The sequence below is a fragment of the Diplodia seriata genome (genome assembly GCF_021436955.1).
Source record: "Diplodia seriata strain FDS-637 chromosome Unknown scaffold_12, whole genome shotgun sequence".
NCBI lineage: Eukaryota > Fungi > Ascomycota > Dothideomycetes > Botryosphaeriales > Botryosphaeriaceae > Diplodia > Diplodia seriata.
Window position 1 is genome coordinate 792135 of NW_027117319.1, and position 17152 is coordinate 809286.

At 47.2% G+C, this 17152-nt stretch overlaps 4 protein-coding genes across 4 annotated transcripts; 2 read left to right on the plus strand and 2 right to left on the minus strand.

Moving 5' to 3' along the window:
• Positions 1–7029: 7029 nt before the first annotated feature.
• SLS55_010371 (uncharacterized protein) lies at positions 7030–7557 on the plus strand (the record flags this gene model as incomplete). Its single annotated transcript, XM_066781753.1, has 1 exon — positions 7030–7557. One exon carries the CDS (start codon positions 7030–7032, stop codon positions 7555–7557), a length of 528 nt encoding a protein of 175 aa, XP_066628036.1.
• Positions 7558–9914: 2357 nt separating this feature from the next.
• On the minus strand, positions 9915–11054 carry SLS55_010372 (uncharacterized protein; the record flags this gene model as incomplete). The annotated part of the gene is made up of 1 exon (XM_066781754.1): positions 9915–11054. One exon carries the CDS (start codon positions 11052–11054, stop codon positions 9915–9917), a length of 1140 nt encoding a protein of 379 aa, XP_066628037.1.
• A 592-nt stretch (positions 11055–11646) lies between these two features.
• SLS55_010373 (uncharacterized protein) lies at positions 11647–12486 on the plus strand (the record flags this gene model as incomplete). Its single annotated transcript, XM_066781755.1, has 1 exon — positions 11647–12486. One exon carries the CDS (start codon positions 11647–11649, stop codon positions 12484–12486), a length of 840 nt encoding a protein of 279 aa, XP_066628038.1.
• A 393-nt stretch (positions 12487–12879) lies between these two features.
• SLS55_010374 (uncharacterized protein) lies at positions 12880–13524 on the minus strand (the record flags this gene model as incomplete). Its single annotated transcript, XM_066781756.1, has 1 exon — positions 12880–13524. The coding sequence occupies one exon, from the start codon at positions 13522–13524 to the stop codon at positions 12880–12882; it is 645 nt and encodes a 214-aa protein (XP_066628039.1).
• Positions 13525–17152: the final 3628 nt, after the last annotated feature.

Here is a 17152-nt window from a genome sequence, read left to right on the forward strand (position 1 = left end):
TAATTAGCGCGTGCGCGTAGCGGTAGAAAATTTAAAAATCTTAAAAATTAAGATAGAAATACGTTTTATCTTTAAAATTTATAATAAATTATACGCGTTCTCTTAAAACTATATCTAGACCGTATTTATAATTAGAAATTACTACTTACTAGATACGTAACTAAATTATTAATTAATTAGTTTAAATTTAATTTAGAATATTTTAGTAATTTACTTACTTCTAGTAATTCTACTTAAAATTTCGCCTATATCTAGTCTATTAGTAGAAATTCTATGCGTTTTTAACTGTTTTAAACGAATTTTTATATAGTAAAATTCTAAATACTTTTTAATACAAGTAGAATATACTATTTTCTATATAGTAACTATAAAGAATTTATAGATTTTAAGATATTTAACGTTATTTAGCCGTATCTAAAATAATTTTTTACTAGAATTATATATTTTATCTATTAATCGTACGATATTTAATTAATATACTCTACTTCTTAAGCATTTAGTACTTAAGTTACGTTAAGTTTTTACTAGAATTTAAATTCGTTTGTAACGTATACTAACTATAATTTAATTAGCTTAAATTAAGCTAGTTAGACTCTAACTAAATAGAATAAAATAGTAAAATAGAACTTATCTATTAAAATTACTATATAATTAAATAACTATATTCTTTACTAACGTTTTTAGCTAAATACTAGCTATAATAATAATTATAAGCTAGCGGAAATAGCTAGAAAATTATAGATAATAAATCTATACTATAATTACTTATAAAAGTAAATCTTAGCGTATTTAATACTAATTCTTTCTCTTCTTCTTCGCGCTCGAAAATCGTATAATTAGCTTTAATTAACGCTTTATTAATAAAGCGTAAAAATCTAAGCTAGAATCGCTTATTTTTAGAGCTAGCGTAAATTTTCTAGATAATTAAAAGAATCTAGTTATTAAAATTAAGTATAGAAGCTACTAGTAAATAATTAGAAGCTTCTACTTTTATATACGTAGTATTAATTAAAATAAAATTTTAATTATTAATAATAGCTACTGCGTAAGTAGTATTAGAAGTAATAAAAGTATATCTAAATAATTAATTAGTATATTTACTTAATATATATATAATATATTACTTACTAAAATACTCTACTCTCTTTATTACGCGAAAATCGCGTAAAACCGCCTTTATTATCGTAGTTTTATTAAATTTTATAAAGATAGAGCTATTTAGTAATAAATAAATTAGTTTTAATAGCTAATTTTATAAATAAACTTATCTAAATTTAACGAATTATCTCTAATTTAGTACTAAATATCTTAATTTTTATCTATTTATAAATTCGCTATATCTACTAATAGTTAATATTAATTTTATAGTTAATACGCTCGAGGGTATATATTAAATTTAGCTAAATTTAAAGTTTCTTTTTAATTATATTACGTTAGTAGTTAATTAGAACGCGTATAGAACGTTAATATTACTAATTTTCGTATATTTATATAAAAAAATACGTATAAGGCTTAAGTTTCTTAATAAGTATATCGTCTAAATAGAATATATTAGTAAAATTTAAATTAATTATAATTAGAGTAATTATAAAGAATTTAAAATAGAAAAAAATAGTAAAATTTAAATTAATTATAATTAAGATAATTATAAAGAATTAAAAAAAGAGAAAAATAGTAAAATTACTTATCTTTCTTCTATCTAATTTAAAGTAAAAATTCGTATTTAGCTAGTTTATATTTCTAATATATACGCGTTTTATCGGCTCTTTTCGATACATAAGATTTATATTACTATACTAGATATAATCTAGTAGTATCTTATATAGCTTTTTAGTTAAAATAGATTACGCTAACTTTAAATAGTTAAGAATCTACTATAGTAGTAGATTTCTACTATTTTTATCTATATAGAACTACTCTATTATATAGATTTAGAAAAGAGGCTAAAAAAGAGGCTAAAAGAGGCTAAAAAAGAGGCTAAAAGAGGCTAAAAAGAGGCTAAAATACGCGATTAATTTTAAAAAGAGTCTAGAATACGCTATTAATTTAAAATAAAAAACTAGATATTTCAATAAATATTATTTATTTAAATACTCTACTTTATAATATATTTATTTAAATACCTAGTTTCGCCCGTTTTATAATTTATAAGAAAATATATAAAAAGTTATACTTAAAAGTAGAGTATTTAAATAAATTTTATAAAAACTAGGTATTTAGATAAGAGTATAGGTATTTTAGAAATTATTTTCGAAAAACTAGATATTTTAGTAATTTATTAATAGGGTATTTAGATAAATTTTATAGAAACTAGATATTTAGATAAGGGTATAGATATTTTAGAAATTATTTTTAAAAACTAGATATTTTAGTAATTTATTAAAAATAATTAGTAGAAAATAGATCTAGTAGCTCTTAGAAAATTTAGAGATACGCGAATTTATAAGAAATTAACTAAAATACTCTTTCTAGCTTAATTTTAAGCTAGATTCTAGATTCTAGCTTATAAAGTAATAAATTTAAGCTAGATTTTACGCTAGTTTTACGTAATTTAAAGCGTTCTACGCTAAGAATACGCGAAAGCGTAAGAAAAAAGATACTTTATTTTATAGAAATAAGTAAAATTACTAAAAATAAAGATAAACTTACGTAAGATTTTATTTTAAAGTCGTTTAATATTTAATTTACTTTATTTTCTTATAAAATACTAAAAGATTCTAAAAAAACTTATAAAGAATAGCTTAAATAGAAAATAAAAAATATATTAATTTTAAAATTAATTTTCTCTTAAATAATAGAAGATATTAGAAAAACGTTTATATACTATTAAAATATAGTATATAAAGTATTTAAATTAAAAGTTTTATATTTATAAAGTCGATATAATTTTTTAAAAAAATTAAATATTTTAATAAAAAGTATTTATCTAAATACTCTATTTTATATTTTATTTATCTAAATATCTAATTTTTTATAAATTACGAACTTTACTTTATATAAGATTTATTATTTATCTAGATATCTAGATAGATATTTAGATAAAAGTATAGATATTTTAGAAATTATTTTTAAAAAACTAGATATTTCGGTAATTTATCGAATTTAGGCACTAAAAGTATATATATTTTAAAAATTATTTTTTAAAAACTAGATATTTTAGTAATTTGCCGCGCAAAAATTCTACTCTAAGAAGCATCGACGCGATCGAAGATAAAGTAACGGGCTTATTATTCTACTCTACGGTCTATCTAGTATTAAAAAGACTAATAGCTAAAACCACTGCGCTGGCATCTCGAAAGCCGCCCCTTCGAGTGTCGGTGGCTGGAATCGGAATAAAAGCTAACCTTATAGAAACCCGCTTAAAAGATATATTCTTAGATGCCATACTCTAGGATGCCATTCTGCTTGTCGACGAGGCCGACGTTTTTTTCACTTTGGAACGGTAAGCAGCGATAATAACCATTATTATACTATGTCTACCTTCGTAAACCGTCTCGACACAATTGCAGATGGCATATGCTAAACGTAGCTTTCCGGACGGCTTAAGCTCTAAGCCACCCCAAACTAATAGTAGTGCCTGCCATTAAGAAGACAGTCCAGACAGCCGTAAGAAGCTTAAGCCTAGGAAGGCAGAACCTAAGTCTCGTTAGCTGCGTGACTAAAGTTTCTTCCATGCGTACGTACTCTAAGCTTAGACCAATGAAACCACCCCAAAAGAGCCACTGCGCAAACCAAAGAAGTAGCATGGTCATAGCCGTGACTGCATATAGTTTCGCCAGCTCCTCTCGAAAGTTCGAGTTACCTTGGCTTTGAACGGGGAGAGTGCCATAGATCGTTGTGTAATACCTTTCCCCGCTAAACGGAGACGATGTTGCTCTCTTGTCCATCCAATAACTTCCCACCTGCTCCCCAAGCCACGAACGAAGTTCATCAACCTCTGACTTCATCTTCTGCGCAATTTTCGATACTGTTCGCCTGTCACCCCGCCGCATTGGTGGATCATTGGAGGACCTGCCCACCCTATGCATCTGACGTGCGACCTGCATCGACCAGACGAACGCTAGGGTAGTGATGACAAGCCACAACAGTGCTCCAGCATACATGAGTTTTGCCGATTGTCCTCCTTCCGCGCCGTCCAGGCTTCGAAAGTAGAAGTTGTGTTTGAGACCGTACGTGACGATGGGAACCATATAGTACGCTGACAAGGCCTGGAGGATGACTTCCGCAAACAGGCAAGACTTGGCTGCAGAGAAATCTATGTCGTCGTAGCGTTGTAGACCAATCATCAAAAATGTCAGCCAGGAGAGCCGAGGCATCGAGCACCAGAGGAGGATCAATTGGGCAACGGGAACACCATCATAACCAGGAGTCCCCTGAATGAGAAGGCCGTTCACCCAATTCGCCAGCAGTTGGAGAGCGGCGATTAGAATTCCCGTGATGAACCATGGTGCGGATCGATGGACTCCTGCCCTTGGACCGTGTAATGCCACAAGAAAGGTGGCCGCATTAGCAAGAGCGAAACTTCCGAGCTTCCACGCATTCGAGGGACAATTGCTCGACTCATTGGATGGCGTGATGGTCCATGGCCATGGAGTCAGCTCGAGGGTGGAGGGAACGGTTAATTGGCGCCAGTTGTCCGGGAGACCGTGCCAGTCCTGCACGTCGCCACAGAGGTCGTGAAGCCACTTGACATAGGCTATTCGGGTTTCAAAATCCTGGCATGAATCTCCGCAGGTTTGAAAGCTCATGTTGCGGCAGATGCAAGTCCTGTCCACCGCGCGCTTGACTTTGCAGTAGCCATTGGAGTCGATCCCACAAGCATCGGTCGCGCATTGACCAACAAGCCCAGTCACCCGCTCTGGCACACACGTGGGCCAATGCCAATCTTCGATGGGGATGTAGCGGGATCCTGTAACTTTGAGGGAATCCGTCCAGTTCTTGGGTAAAGACGTCGGCCCACAGATGACCTTCATCCAAAGCTGCTTCTGCGTCCAGTCCAAATGCCCTGGCCCTGAACAGGACTCCTTCTCAGTATCCATGGTGAAGGTGCGGCAGAAGCATCCTTTGTCAAAATACTCGCCGTGTCCGATGCTACCACCGGTAAGACTGTATCCGACAGTTTCAAAATCCAGGGCGACTATGGACTTTAGATCTCCTCGGTATTCCCAAGGTCGATCGGCCCTTCCGGTATGGTGGGTGGTGCTTGTGAAACTGCAGGAGGCCATTACATGTTCGAAGGGTTCCATCGACAGAGCCGAGACTGAATCCGTCAGACATGATGGTGCGTTGTTTGTCACGCTGACTGCCGCATACCCTTTGGAAAGGGAAGCCGGGGAGAGGTTTTGTAGCTCATTCGCGTCGCCGACATCAACTAGCCACGTTCGGTCGGTCATGTCGCGAATCCACTGATACAACTGTGCTTTGGCGAGTACCGATCTACTGCAGTACGGGAGATAGGTTTTGACGACATCGGAAGAAAACCCAGTACTGAGACAGCTGGCCTGAGTCAGCCATTGGTGATGGGTGCAGATGACTCCGAAATGACGGGTGCATCGTAGGCCAGTACATCCTGTCATAGTACTCAGCCAGGTGGATGGATCCTGCTGGGCGATGCACTGTGGCATAGGAGTCAAGTCTTCAGGATTGATCCAACCATTGCGGTTGTCTTGGGGGGTCAAGATCTGGTCATCGGCAGTAGAATTAACGCTAGCGGCAGAAAGCATTCCTACAGTAATAGGGTTAGTGTCGAAAACGAAGAAGCTATTTGGTGGGACCTACCGTCCGCAGCCACGCCGCAAGCCCAAACCGTCAACAAGATAAGCCATGGACTAGGGATCCTCATCGTGCCGACGGTACGAAGGGCCTTGAGAGTCCGGTGAGGTTGAAAGGATGCTTATTTGGTTCTTTTTGTTTCCGTTGACTCCCACTTGCTTCTCGAGTGTGGTGATGATCTGAGGTGCGAGGTGCGGGGTAAGCTGAGGTGGCCCTTGCGGATTACTGGAAATCCGGCATGCACCCAGACATAACACTGCAGAGCGCGCCCGAGGGGAGTTTGCAGCACGAAGCTTGACTCGAGGCACTGCGGGACGTCCAAGGAAGGTACAGAGCGCGAGGACCAGGATATGGCGTGAGGAAGTGAGGGCGAGCGAGTGTAGAGGTGGGGGTGGCGCGGGCGGCGCGGAGGGCGGCGCGGTGGAGGAGGCACGGAGGTCCAGGTGCAGGTGACTACCTACATAAGACATTACGTCATCCACGCGACGCGCGACGTGCTACGGACGCGCTGGAAACATTCCTTTTCTCAACATCAACCCTCCAAGCCATTCTTACCCTGCCAGACCGTCTCTCTTGTGTATCCAGCCGCACATGCGCCAGCTCTGCCACCGTGATCACAAGTACGCGTTTCAACCCCTCTGCCCCGGTCGATCTTCGACTCTATCGACCAATCCATCCAATCTCCGTCAACAGTTGTCTCCCATCACCCATCGCATCATCTCCCGCTGCCGGGCCTGGGGAACGAGCAGACCACTCACTACCCATGTGGAGGTACCTGGTTCCCGTCTTGCTCAAGGATGATACCCAAAAGACAGGGCTGTACGCCTTTGTCAGTCCTACCGAGATTGTTGTGTAGATCCATGCGATGCCGCAGATGCAGCTCAGGCCTTTCTCTGCACCTTCACCGGACATTACGCTACACTCCAGGATCTGGTCGGCCTCCGCATCCGGCTGCGATAGCCTTGCATAACTATAGTTGCTCCGGCGAGTATGAATGTGCTCAGGCCTAGGAATCGGACGGCAGAAGCTTTTCTTGGAAGCCTTCCGATCCCTCACGCATGCTTTTGAGTTCCTTCTTTACTTTTCTCGGAGTGCAGCCACGAGAATTAGGCTTACTGTGCTGTGCGACCGCGCCGAGAAGGGTAGGTCCACCCACCGCCCCAGCAGAGAACTGGAGTCACCGACCAAAGTTAGGAAAGTAGAAGACGGGAGCATGCTTCGAACCGAGATTCAAGCCGCCATGGAACCCGTCCAAGCATGGATCTGATCTTCAAGTTCGAGTTACGCGACCCGAACATGGCCAAGGACAACGTGTTTAGGACGGAAGCAGCACCGCCTGCCTCGGTTAAGCCAGATCCGGACACCATGTGGAAATCGCCCCCGATGATGGAGCAGTCTGGCAGGACTTTCGACTGCAATCTCTACCCGGATCTCGTGTACTGGCTGTCGCTGAACGACTTCACTCCCGATTACACAAATCTCGCCGAGAACCTTGTCTATATTTATGGCAAGCGCAAGCTCTGCCCTTATTTCTGCATTAAGTACAAGGCGGCCAATGGCAAGGTTTCTAATAGGGTCTTCATGATTCAGTTAACAGTGACTTCGTTGATTTCCTTATGGAATCGCTATACCCTTCGCGGGAGAGCTCTTCCAGCGGCGAAAATGTATTGGAATGACGATGCTGCGGAAGACCTGAATGTCTACGGTATAAGAATCCAAAGCGACAACTTCGACATGTGGGTACTAAATAAGGGAGGATGGGCCGGTGCCACGGCGGATAACTAAAAAATTTCATACCCCCAAGTGCCTTCCATATAGACTTCGAAACAAAATATTTAGGTAGGTAGTTGAATATAAGATCTAGACGTAAATGCACGAGTTTAAAACTTATATTTATATCTGGATCTTGTGTTTAACTACCTATCCCATGTAGAATTATTCTACAAGGCAGATCCGGGAAGGCAATTTCTTTTATTACCCACCGTGGTGCTGTAATCAAGAGGCTTAGGGAAGGAGATCTAAGCACCGAGTTAGGTGTACGGACACTGTCCGTATGTGGTAAGAGCGAGCATTTTGGCGGGTGGTGTTGTAGAGAGCGGTTTCACAAAGCTATAGAACTTGATGACACTGAACTGCCTGCCGAAGTTATTAGCGCGCACGACTTTAATTCCAGGCGACTTAATATCCCAGCTTCCAAGTACTATATGACACCATTACAGCGCGCCACGTAAGGACGGTCTTTACAAGTGGTGGTGATGCCTTTGCTGTCCTAAAAAGTCGATGACGACGAAGTTGACTTAAGCTTTACGACATCTCGGCACGATTCCGCGAGTAAATGCTTGACAGCTGTTAGAAATATCCTAAAAAAGCACTAACCACACGTCTATCTCTTCTTATCACCGTCTCCGTTCCGGTGCAGGGGTTAATGATTTGTAATATAAGCAGCGTTATTAATGACGGGTTTTCTCAAAGCTCGTGTTCGCTTGACTTGACAGCTCTTTTAACCCCGCATCCGTTAGTCGGCGGTGATGCGGATCCCGGCCATTCGCATTTCAAAGTACGAACAGCGACATTCAATCAAGAACAATTGCGCCGAGGTATTGCTGGGCGCATGATTCACAACACTCCGGACTGGATAGCCGTCGGCGCAGCTGGAAACAAACAGTACGAGGAGATCGAGTGACACATTGAGTTTCACGACAAGATGGTCAGATGCATGTCGACACGAATTTTTCGGATTCGGGAAGCTATTACAAGCATGATGCGAACTGACAACCTTGTAAACTAGCTCCCAAGATTTGGCGCCAAGGCCATAGTGGAGTATGCTGTCTATATTGGTCGGTTTTATATACATTTGAAGTTTGTTTAGACGTGCGGTTGTACGATAGAAGAACTATCGCTTTTCAAGGTTCCCGAAGTCTTGCATAGGAAGACAATTAGGCCCAATCAGCTAAGAAAAGTAGCGGAGACCTGCCAGGGATGGTAGCTGTGCCGAGATCGACCACTTGGCGGCGAGTGCAACCTAACAGTGTTTGGCCAAGATCCATTACCACCTGCCACGCTTGTCCCATCTTGAAACATGTATACGAGAACAAAGCCCGATGGACTGAGTATTGACGAACGCTTCATCGGCTGATCGTAGATAACATCAGATCATCTCACCAGTCGCCTGCCAAAAGAAGCGCCTATGCCAGTTAAGAGACTCTACAAACCGACAAAACTTCCTTTCGTTCAGCCAGGAAGAAAAGACAACCCCCGCCGCTTACTCACGGCCGCACCTCCGCAACCGAGAGCACACCCGACTATAAGAGAACCGTCCCCACCGCCGCTTCGTTACCTCCCCTCCATCCATTCCATCCAAGCTATCTCTCACCCACTCATCATCAACACGGCACCAACACAAGCCATGCACGCCATCACCACCCTCCTCCTCGTTGCAGCCGGGGCCTTCGCCGCCCCCGCGCCCATCCCGCAGTCATTCACCGAATGCGAGCTCGTCCTCACCACCCTGCCGGCTACCACCTGCCCACTGCAGCCGGCCAACGGCGGCATCGGGGACTACTGCGATGCCATTGGCAAGAGCTTCCGCAACTGGAGTTGGGGTGATTACGACGACCAGGTGAGATATCCTCCATTCTACATCTTTGGAAAAACGTGCTTGCTGACTGTCGCTTTTCTTGTTTTCTCAGCCCGAGCAATGTTATGCTGTTTGTTGCTACAAGTCGGCTTGATGGAGAATGGAAGATGGGTCCGGTGCGCTTTGGGGGTTGATGTGCATTGTGCGTGGCGGAAGTGTCTTGGCTGCAAACTTGATGGTGGAATCGATCAATGGCTCGCGGAATGGTTGGATCCTTGGCTTGATCACGTAGGCGCTATGGAACATTGAGAGGAGTTCACGGTGGCTCTACAAGGCTACATAAATCAGTCATGGACGTGTTGCTTCCAGCTACGGGCAACAAACAAATTGGAACTTTCCGAGATTTGAACTCTCGACCGTGTTTAACTGTACCTACACGTGTGTTCGTCAAATCCCCCACCAACATCTCCCCATCCTCCCTCAGATGATGCCTATATGTCGCCTTCCTCCTCACCGTCAGAAACCAGAAACGGAGACAGTGCTCTCCGAGAGCGAAACACCAAGCTCACTCCACAACTTCAAAGAAAACAGGCCCATTAACCTGCCTCACGCCCGCCTTCCCCCTTCCTCTCGGACCCGGCTTCCACCTCTCCTTCCTCTCCTCCACACTCCCCCTCAGCAACTCCTCCTTGCTTCCCACCATCCACATGCCAAACCCCTCCTTCGCTTCGTCCGCCATCTCAACCCTGTACTTGTGCCCGGCCACCAGCTCGCCCAAGCCTGCCGCCCGATCGAGCGTGTACTCGAACCGCCATGTCGCCCCGGGTGCCAGCTCGACGAACTGATCAGCCGGCGGAAACATGCCCCATGGGTCCGAATCGAAGCACTCGAAGCGCGCGGGCCAGTCGGGCTCTGTGCCCGACGCGACGTCGACGCAGTGGACGAGCTGCTCGACGCTGTTGAGGCCGTGGCCGCTGACGGGCAGGTTGGCGCCGAATGAGGTGCGCTGCGTGCAAACCGTGACGGGCCGCGACTGCTGATTATTGTTGCTGCCGTCGGCGGCAGGAGACGAGGACGAGGAAGAGTTGCACGTCAGCTCGACGACGAACCTGAACGGCGGGCTCCCCGAGCGATGCGCGACGGGCGGCTCGACGCTGAAGACGGCAGAGAGGGCGGGCGGGGCTGCGTCAGCCCACACGGTGAAGCGGATGCTGCTCGAGCGGTCCAGCGCTACGGGAAGCTTCTCGTTGCTGTCGTCGTCCGCATAGCGACACCATGCTTTGCGGCCGTCGTCGCCATCGTCGGCTGCGAAGCGAAGCACGTACGTCTTTCCGACTTCAAGCGAGTCTTTCCAGGACGCCGAGTCGCCGATCTCGAGGCCGGCGAGTAGCTGGGCGCCTTCGGGCGAGGGTCGTGGCGGGACGGCTAGTTCCCCAGGCGGCGCAGCGGCATGTTGATCGCGCGAGGACTGATGTTGATCCCCGACGAGCTCGAGTAGACCGGCATGGAGGGCAGCACCAATGTCCAGCTGGCTGTCGGAGCGGAGGCCGCAACAGGAGAGGATTATGGTGCGTTCGGAGGAGAAGGTGGTGATTTGGAGGTTGTTGTAGTTGTCGAAACTGGGGCGGTGGAGTTGAAGGATGTCGTTGCCGGCGGAGACGCCTTGGCGGAGGCGGAGCGACAGAACGGGATCGGGAGATGGCATGGTGGAAGGGCCTTTATGGTGAGCGAGCGGATTGCGTTCGAGGAACGATCTTTTTGTGTTCGCGGCGACGGAAGGCGGGGGCGGCCCGCTGCGGCTGCTGCCTGCGGCGGGCCGTTGGTGGGGCTGTTGCATCCAACGCCATCCGATCCCAATTATAGAAAGATCGTCGTTCGCCCCCATGTACCCCAACATGTCGAATTCAGCTGTACCGCTCGAGACCAACTAGCTCTGCTGGCCTAATTGCTTTCTTGGGACTGCAATGCCCCGCAGCCTTCGTGGCCGTGCCGGTGTTTCATTCACAGGATCATCCCAGCCTTGCAATGTCTTGGATTGCAGCTGAAAGCGTTGACGCGAACTCCAGCCGACCACCATGAAAGCTGAACAACACGAAACTCCGTCCGACCACCCAACTTCGCGATGTGCTTCACTGCCACACTCGTCAGGGTAACGAGCTCTTCCACTACTTGGACGCCATGTATAAATCCGACTCAACCATCCGTCGAGAGGCAGAACAAATCAACCCGATCACAGAACATCATTCCTCCAAGGAAGAACGACACGCATCCCACCGCTTATTCTCTCCATTCAAACAATGCCTATCCTCAAGTCTTTGGTGCTGGGTGCACTGGCCCTCTCGCAGTTCACCCATGCCTACCCTGCTCCGGAACAGAGCCTTGAAGCCCGAAAGCTGTATTCTATGGATGCGGCATCCGGTCTGGAGAAGCGGACCCTTTTCAATGTGGATGCCATCTCCAACGAAGACCAGAAGAAAGCCCTCAAGACTGCCCAGAAGGAAGCGGTCGAAGTGGCCGCCTTGGTGCTGGACAAGATGGACGACAAGAAGTACGAGGACTACCTTCCGGCCTGGTTCGGCGACGACAAGGGCCACCGAGATAAGGTGCGCAACGTTTTCAAGAACTTCGTCGGCAGCAACGACGACGACGAGGGCGCCGAGGTGCTCGGCAACGTCATCGTGCACGACGATGACTACAACAAAGCCGACGACGGGACGCCCTTCTGCTCAGTCGTTAAGAACGGCAAGACGGGCACGGCCTACTACATGAAGCGCGATGACAAGCCTGGCATGCACTACTGCCCCAAGTTCTTCACCCGCAAGTCAAAGGACGAGTACATCAAGGACAAGTGCGCCAGCATCGCCCAGCACATCAACACCGACACCATCGGCCGCGCCTTCCAGGCCGCCAATGTCTTACACGAGTTCATGCACTATCCCGAGGTCGGCAAGAAGGCCACCGGTCACCTGGTCCGCGATCCCGCCTATGGCGCCTACAGCTCCTACGTCTTGAAGAACACTGATAAGAGCAAGACCATCCTCAACGCCGACAGCTACGTCTACTACGCGATGCACATCTGGCTTACCGAGACTTGCGGTCGCGACTTCTCCTACCCACGTAATGAGAGTGACAACTAAATTTTGGACGTGGATTGGCGCATCATGGTCAGGACTCATGGTATTGGGGGTTCCTTGGTTGTACGGGCAGGAGCGCACTGCATGGTTATGAGGACATCGCATGGTTTTTAGAGCGATTCATGACTCTAGCAAAATTTTTTTACATCTGAATGAGATTCACGTTTATCAAACTCGAATCCTTGAATCCTTCCTCTTTTGAATGAGGGTCACAATCTCACAGCATGGGGAATGGAATGCGTTATAACAGATATACACCTACGATTTCCGAGAGCGAGAAGAGAGAAGTCAAGCTCGACACCTACTCCACAGTGCACATTTAGTCTAAAATCTCTGCTCATCCGAGCCATCCACGGTCAGGCCGTAACCCCAAACAGCATTAGACTTTGGACGTTCCTAGATACTCCTCTTCCCGTAGTCCCAGTCCACGTCGGCATCGGTGGTATCATCGCGCTTCTCAGCTTCGGCATCCCTCTTGCCGTAGTCCCAGTCAACATTGACATCGGTCGCTTCATCCGCGCTCCTCTTTCCGTAGTCCCAGTCGACGTTGACATCAGTGGCATCATCGGCGTCCCTCTTTCCGTAGTCCCAATCGACACTAACATCCGTAGCATCGTCCTCCGCTTCGGCGTTCCTCTTTCCGTAATCCCAGTCGACATTGGCGTCGGTAGCGTCATCGGCATCCCTCTTTCCATAGTCCCAATCAACACTGACGTCCGTGGCGTCATCGGCGCTCCTCTTGCCGTAATCCCAATCGACGCTGACATCGGTCGCATCGTCCGCGTTCCTCTTTCCATAGTCCCAATCAACACTGACGTCGGTCGCATCGTCGGCACTCCTCTTGCCGTAGTCCCAGTCAACGTCGGCATCAGTAGCGTCATCGCGCTCCTGAACCTCGACGGTTCTCTTTCCGTAGTCCCAAGCAGGCTCGACGGTATCAGCAGCGGAGGCGTCGACGGCGGCCGACTCCGGGATGGGGGTGGCGATGGCGCCGGTGGCGATGAAGCCCACGAGGGCGGCGAGGGTGATGGAGGTCTTCATTGTCGTGGATGAGTGGTGCGCTGTCTGGCTTTAGCGCTTGTGATCGTGAAGAGCGATAAAGTGCTTTACCAGAGGAGTTGGAGTTGACGAGGTGTGTTCTGTTTCGACTGTAAGGAAGCCTCCATCTTATACGTTGACAACGCTCAGTCCGGTCAGCTTATGGCTCCCAAGGGCCCGCTTCTACTTCCCCTTTCAGGTATACTCCCATATTGCGTGGGGAATGCGTGATGGGTCTCGGCCGCCGCTTAGCAATGTTTCCAACAGCAGTTGGAATCCTTCCAGCCCTGAGTGGGTATTGCCACTCGCTTCAGTGACTCGGACAAAAACTGCTCCGAAGGCTTGCATATACAGAGGGATGCCGCAGCCGACGGTTAGCGCGGAGTTGCTTTTTCATGGAAAACCTGAGTCTTAGCCTATCATACCACCAGAATCAGCATACATTACCAATTCTGACCAGTCACATCCCCGGAGCAATCTATGACTCCCCCTGTTATGATTCTCGCGCTAACACTCCGGCGCAGAACCCGTCTGTAGTCCAATATGGAGGGACCCCGAAGCAGACTCAGACCTGGCCACCTTGCCACCTTAAGAGCAACCGTAAGATTTCATGGCGGAGAAACCCAGCTTCGCCCACAAATAGTTCAAACACCTCCCGAGCTCCGAGTCAAACGTCGCGTGGAGAGTGCTCCACCACGGAGGTGCATCCGACGAGACCCACCAGCTCCTCATCCAAGCATTCGCCGCGAGTCCAAACACAAGTGGCTTTTTTTTTTTCATTTTCTTGATTCAGATATACAATTTGCATTGTATCACAGGTCCCTTCTTTTCTCCGTGACTCGACAGCCTCCTAGAATAATTTTCTCACGATGCGCGCCAGCCGCGACGTTGAATCAGCGGCGTGGGGGCCGCAACTGCGGGAAAGCCGGTCCCCACACCAGAAGAGGCAAGTACCGCGTCAGCCACCAACACGGCTATCGCTTATCTGCTCATCCGGCAGGATCGGGCTGCCGGAGCTTGGCCTCTTAGAGTGCAGATTTCCGGATCCAACTCTTCGGTAAATCGGTGGATGAGCAATCGGTATGGCGCGAGAAGGTGGCGTCATTGAGGCAACTACTACATTGGGGAAAGGCGAGCCCTGTGCCTGGCTATTGGTGCAGGGATGGTGACGCGCGTTGCTGACGATTGGTCCGTGACTCTGTTGTGCCTTGCGTGTGTTTCGTCACAATACAGCGGGCCAGGCGAATCCAACCGCTGGCGGCTCATTTAAGTACAAAGTAACAACGTTACCTTGCTTGCGTCGACTTTTCTTCGATGCCCATCATTGGTTGAACAAGTAGCCAGGCGCAAATTCGTTTTCTGGAAACAATCGAGTTTGTTGAAATGGGCCGGGATAATCGGGCATCCGCCCTGGCAAGAACATTTAGTCTTGCTTCACCATAGACTACTCGAGTCATGAGACACAGCTGCTGACACTGGATGGTCAGAGCCCCTAATGACATTATGTCTCTACGTCCCCCCACTGCCTGCATCACCCGCAGAGTTCAAGTACCACTCTGCCCAAAAATAGAATTCCGTAATTCGTCCTGCCGGAAAGAACCTCTACCACACCATAGCCGAATGTCTTCGCCACCATAATTGGTTATGGCTTGGTCAGCTCCATCCCGAGAAACTTGGTGAGGTTCTTCCACCCTTTCAAGTGCTAGCCAAAATCTTAAGGAGACACCAAATGCCTCGCAACTTTTAATGCCCACGACGAATACTTGAAACATCAATTGGATCAACGAGAACGAATATCATCTATCCTACCGCGAGAGACCGTGCAATTCTCTGCAGCGGCCAGCCATCGCCGTCGGTTTCCCGCACGCAAGATCTCGTTTCAGTCTCTTGTCGACGTACAGTTCGTCCCGATTCCGATGCTAGAGGCCGCTTATCATCCGGACTTCGCCCCTACTCGAAGATGGCACCACGGCCAGTCAAGTCGATTTTTCCGAAGATCGCGGAACAAGGCCGAACACGTCAGAGAGCACACATGATGCAGCTCCGCGCAACTACCACAGGCAGACACCATAAATTTCCTTTCAGGAGAGCTACTAGAGGACCGTGAGGCGCAATGACTTTCATTAACATATGCGGGCGCGACGTGAGATTGTTGTTTCGAAGCTTGAGGCGTTCGTAATACTTTCCTCTCTTACGATAAAGCCACTTACACTGCAAATCATTTCCTTCCGCACGCGGTACATTCCTCAAACGAAAGGCGAGAGTTATTATATAGCGACTGCTACATCCTATGACTATAGTTACCATGACTCCCCTGAGTGAGATTTTGCCAGAACATATCTCCATGCTAACTACCATTATAGGAACTGGCTACAACGAGTTGCGGAACGCCATCTTTACGGCTGTCACAAACTCGTCTTTGCCCTTTTCCTAATCCTGCGCCACGGGGAACTATTCTTCGCCTGATTTGACCGCCCTTGGTGGTTGCAGCACGTGCCTTCTACGACGAGAGAGGAGATAATCATCGTGCCCCCGCCTAGAGATCCTAACGTGAACTTGAGCGGAATTAAGGGCATATGGCACTTATACACTACGCCAGGCGGCATTCTACTTGACTCGACGAGACCATCTATAAATATATATTAGACGAAGGTACTATTACGCTGGAGACTTTCTACCCAAAAACGCCAGCACTCCCCCGTTGGCTCATCATAAGAACGCAGCCTGGAATCCGAACATCGTCACGGTGGCTGTGGCAAACACCTCAGTTCCTTTGGAAGAGCTAAGCAACGTCTTGGCTAGTTTGATGGTGAGCCGGTGTTGCAATATGAGCGTTGCAGCAGTGGGTGGCTTAGTCAGCGAGGAGCAGGGTACATAAGCGATCTCCCGGGGTACTCCCTACCGCTCCTCATGCCACTCCAACAAGAGTACCAATTCATCTGTTATACTCACAATTCAACAGCCGGCAGCAGCGGGCGAAATATTACAGGAAGACGGGGTCGATGCCGCTGGTGTTCCATGGCGTGATCGGCTCAGATGGAGATGGTTTGAGTGGCATTAATAGGCGGGAGGAGATGGATGCGATGGGGAGGTGGATGAAGATGAGGGTGGCGAGGGACGAGGCGCGGGAGCTGAAACTTGTGAAAGTGAAGGTGGGGTGATGACCAGGAGGAAAGTGTGCTTACCCTTGTTTCGCTTTGTTTCGGTTGAATGAGAAAAGTTTCGTATATGAGTGAAGACAATGAACTCATCCTTATCACTACTTCAGAGCAAGAACAAGTAGATATGTAGTGCTGGCATCCTACTAAGTAGCGCATGTAGCTGCGCTTTTCTCCCGACGTTGGAGCGGGGCGTTGGCCGCAGGTGCGACTACCTCCTACTCTAAGCTTTTGCTTTTGCTCGGCGTACGTCATTTTCGTCGGCGGACTGCATGGATTGTGGAAGGCCAAGCGTCTGCCGGGCTCAAGATCCGGGGCGGAGACCTCGGCAAGGAATTGCTTAATCAGTCGCTTAGTCGGCGGCTTTGTGTGGCGGCTGAGTCGCGGGCATGGGCCGGGAACGACAGTCGGGAGTGAGGCCGTGGCTCGGGGCGCGTTCGGCTGGGCCCGAGCCAGTGCCGCTCGCGCCGTTG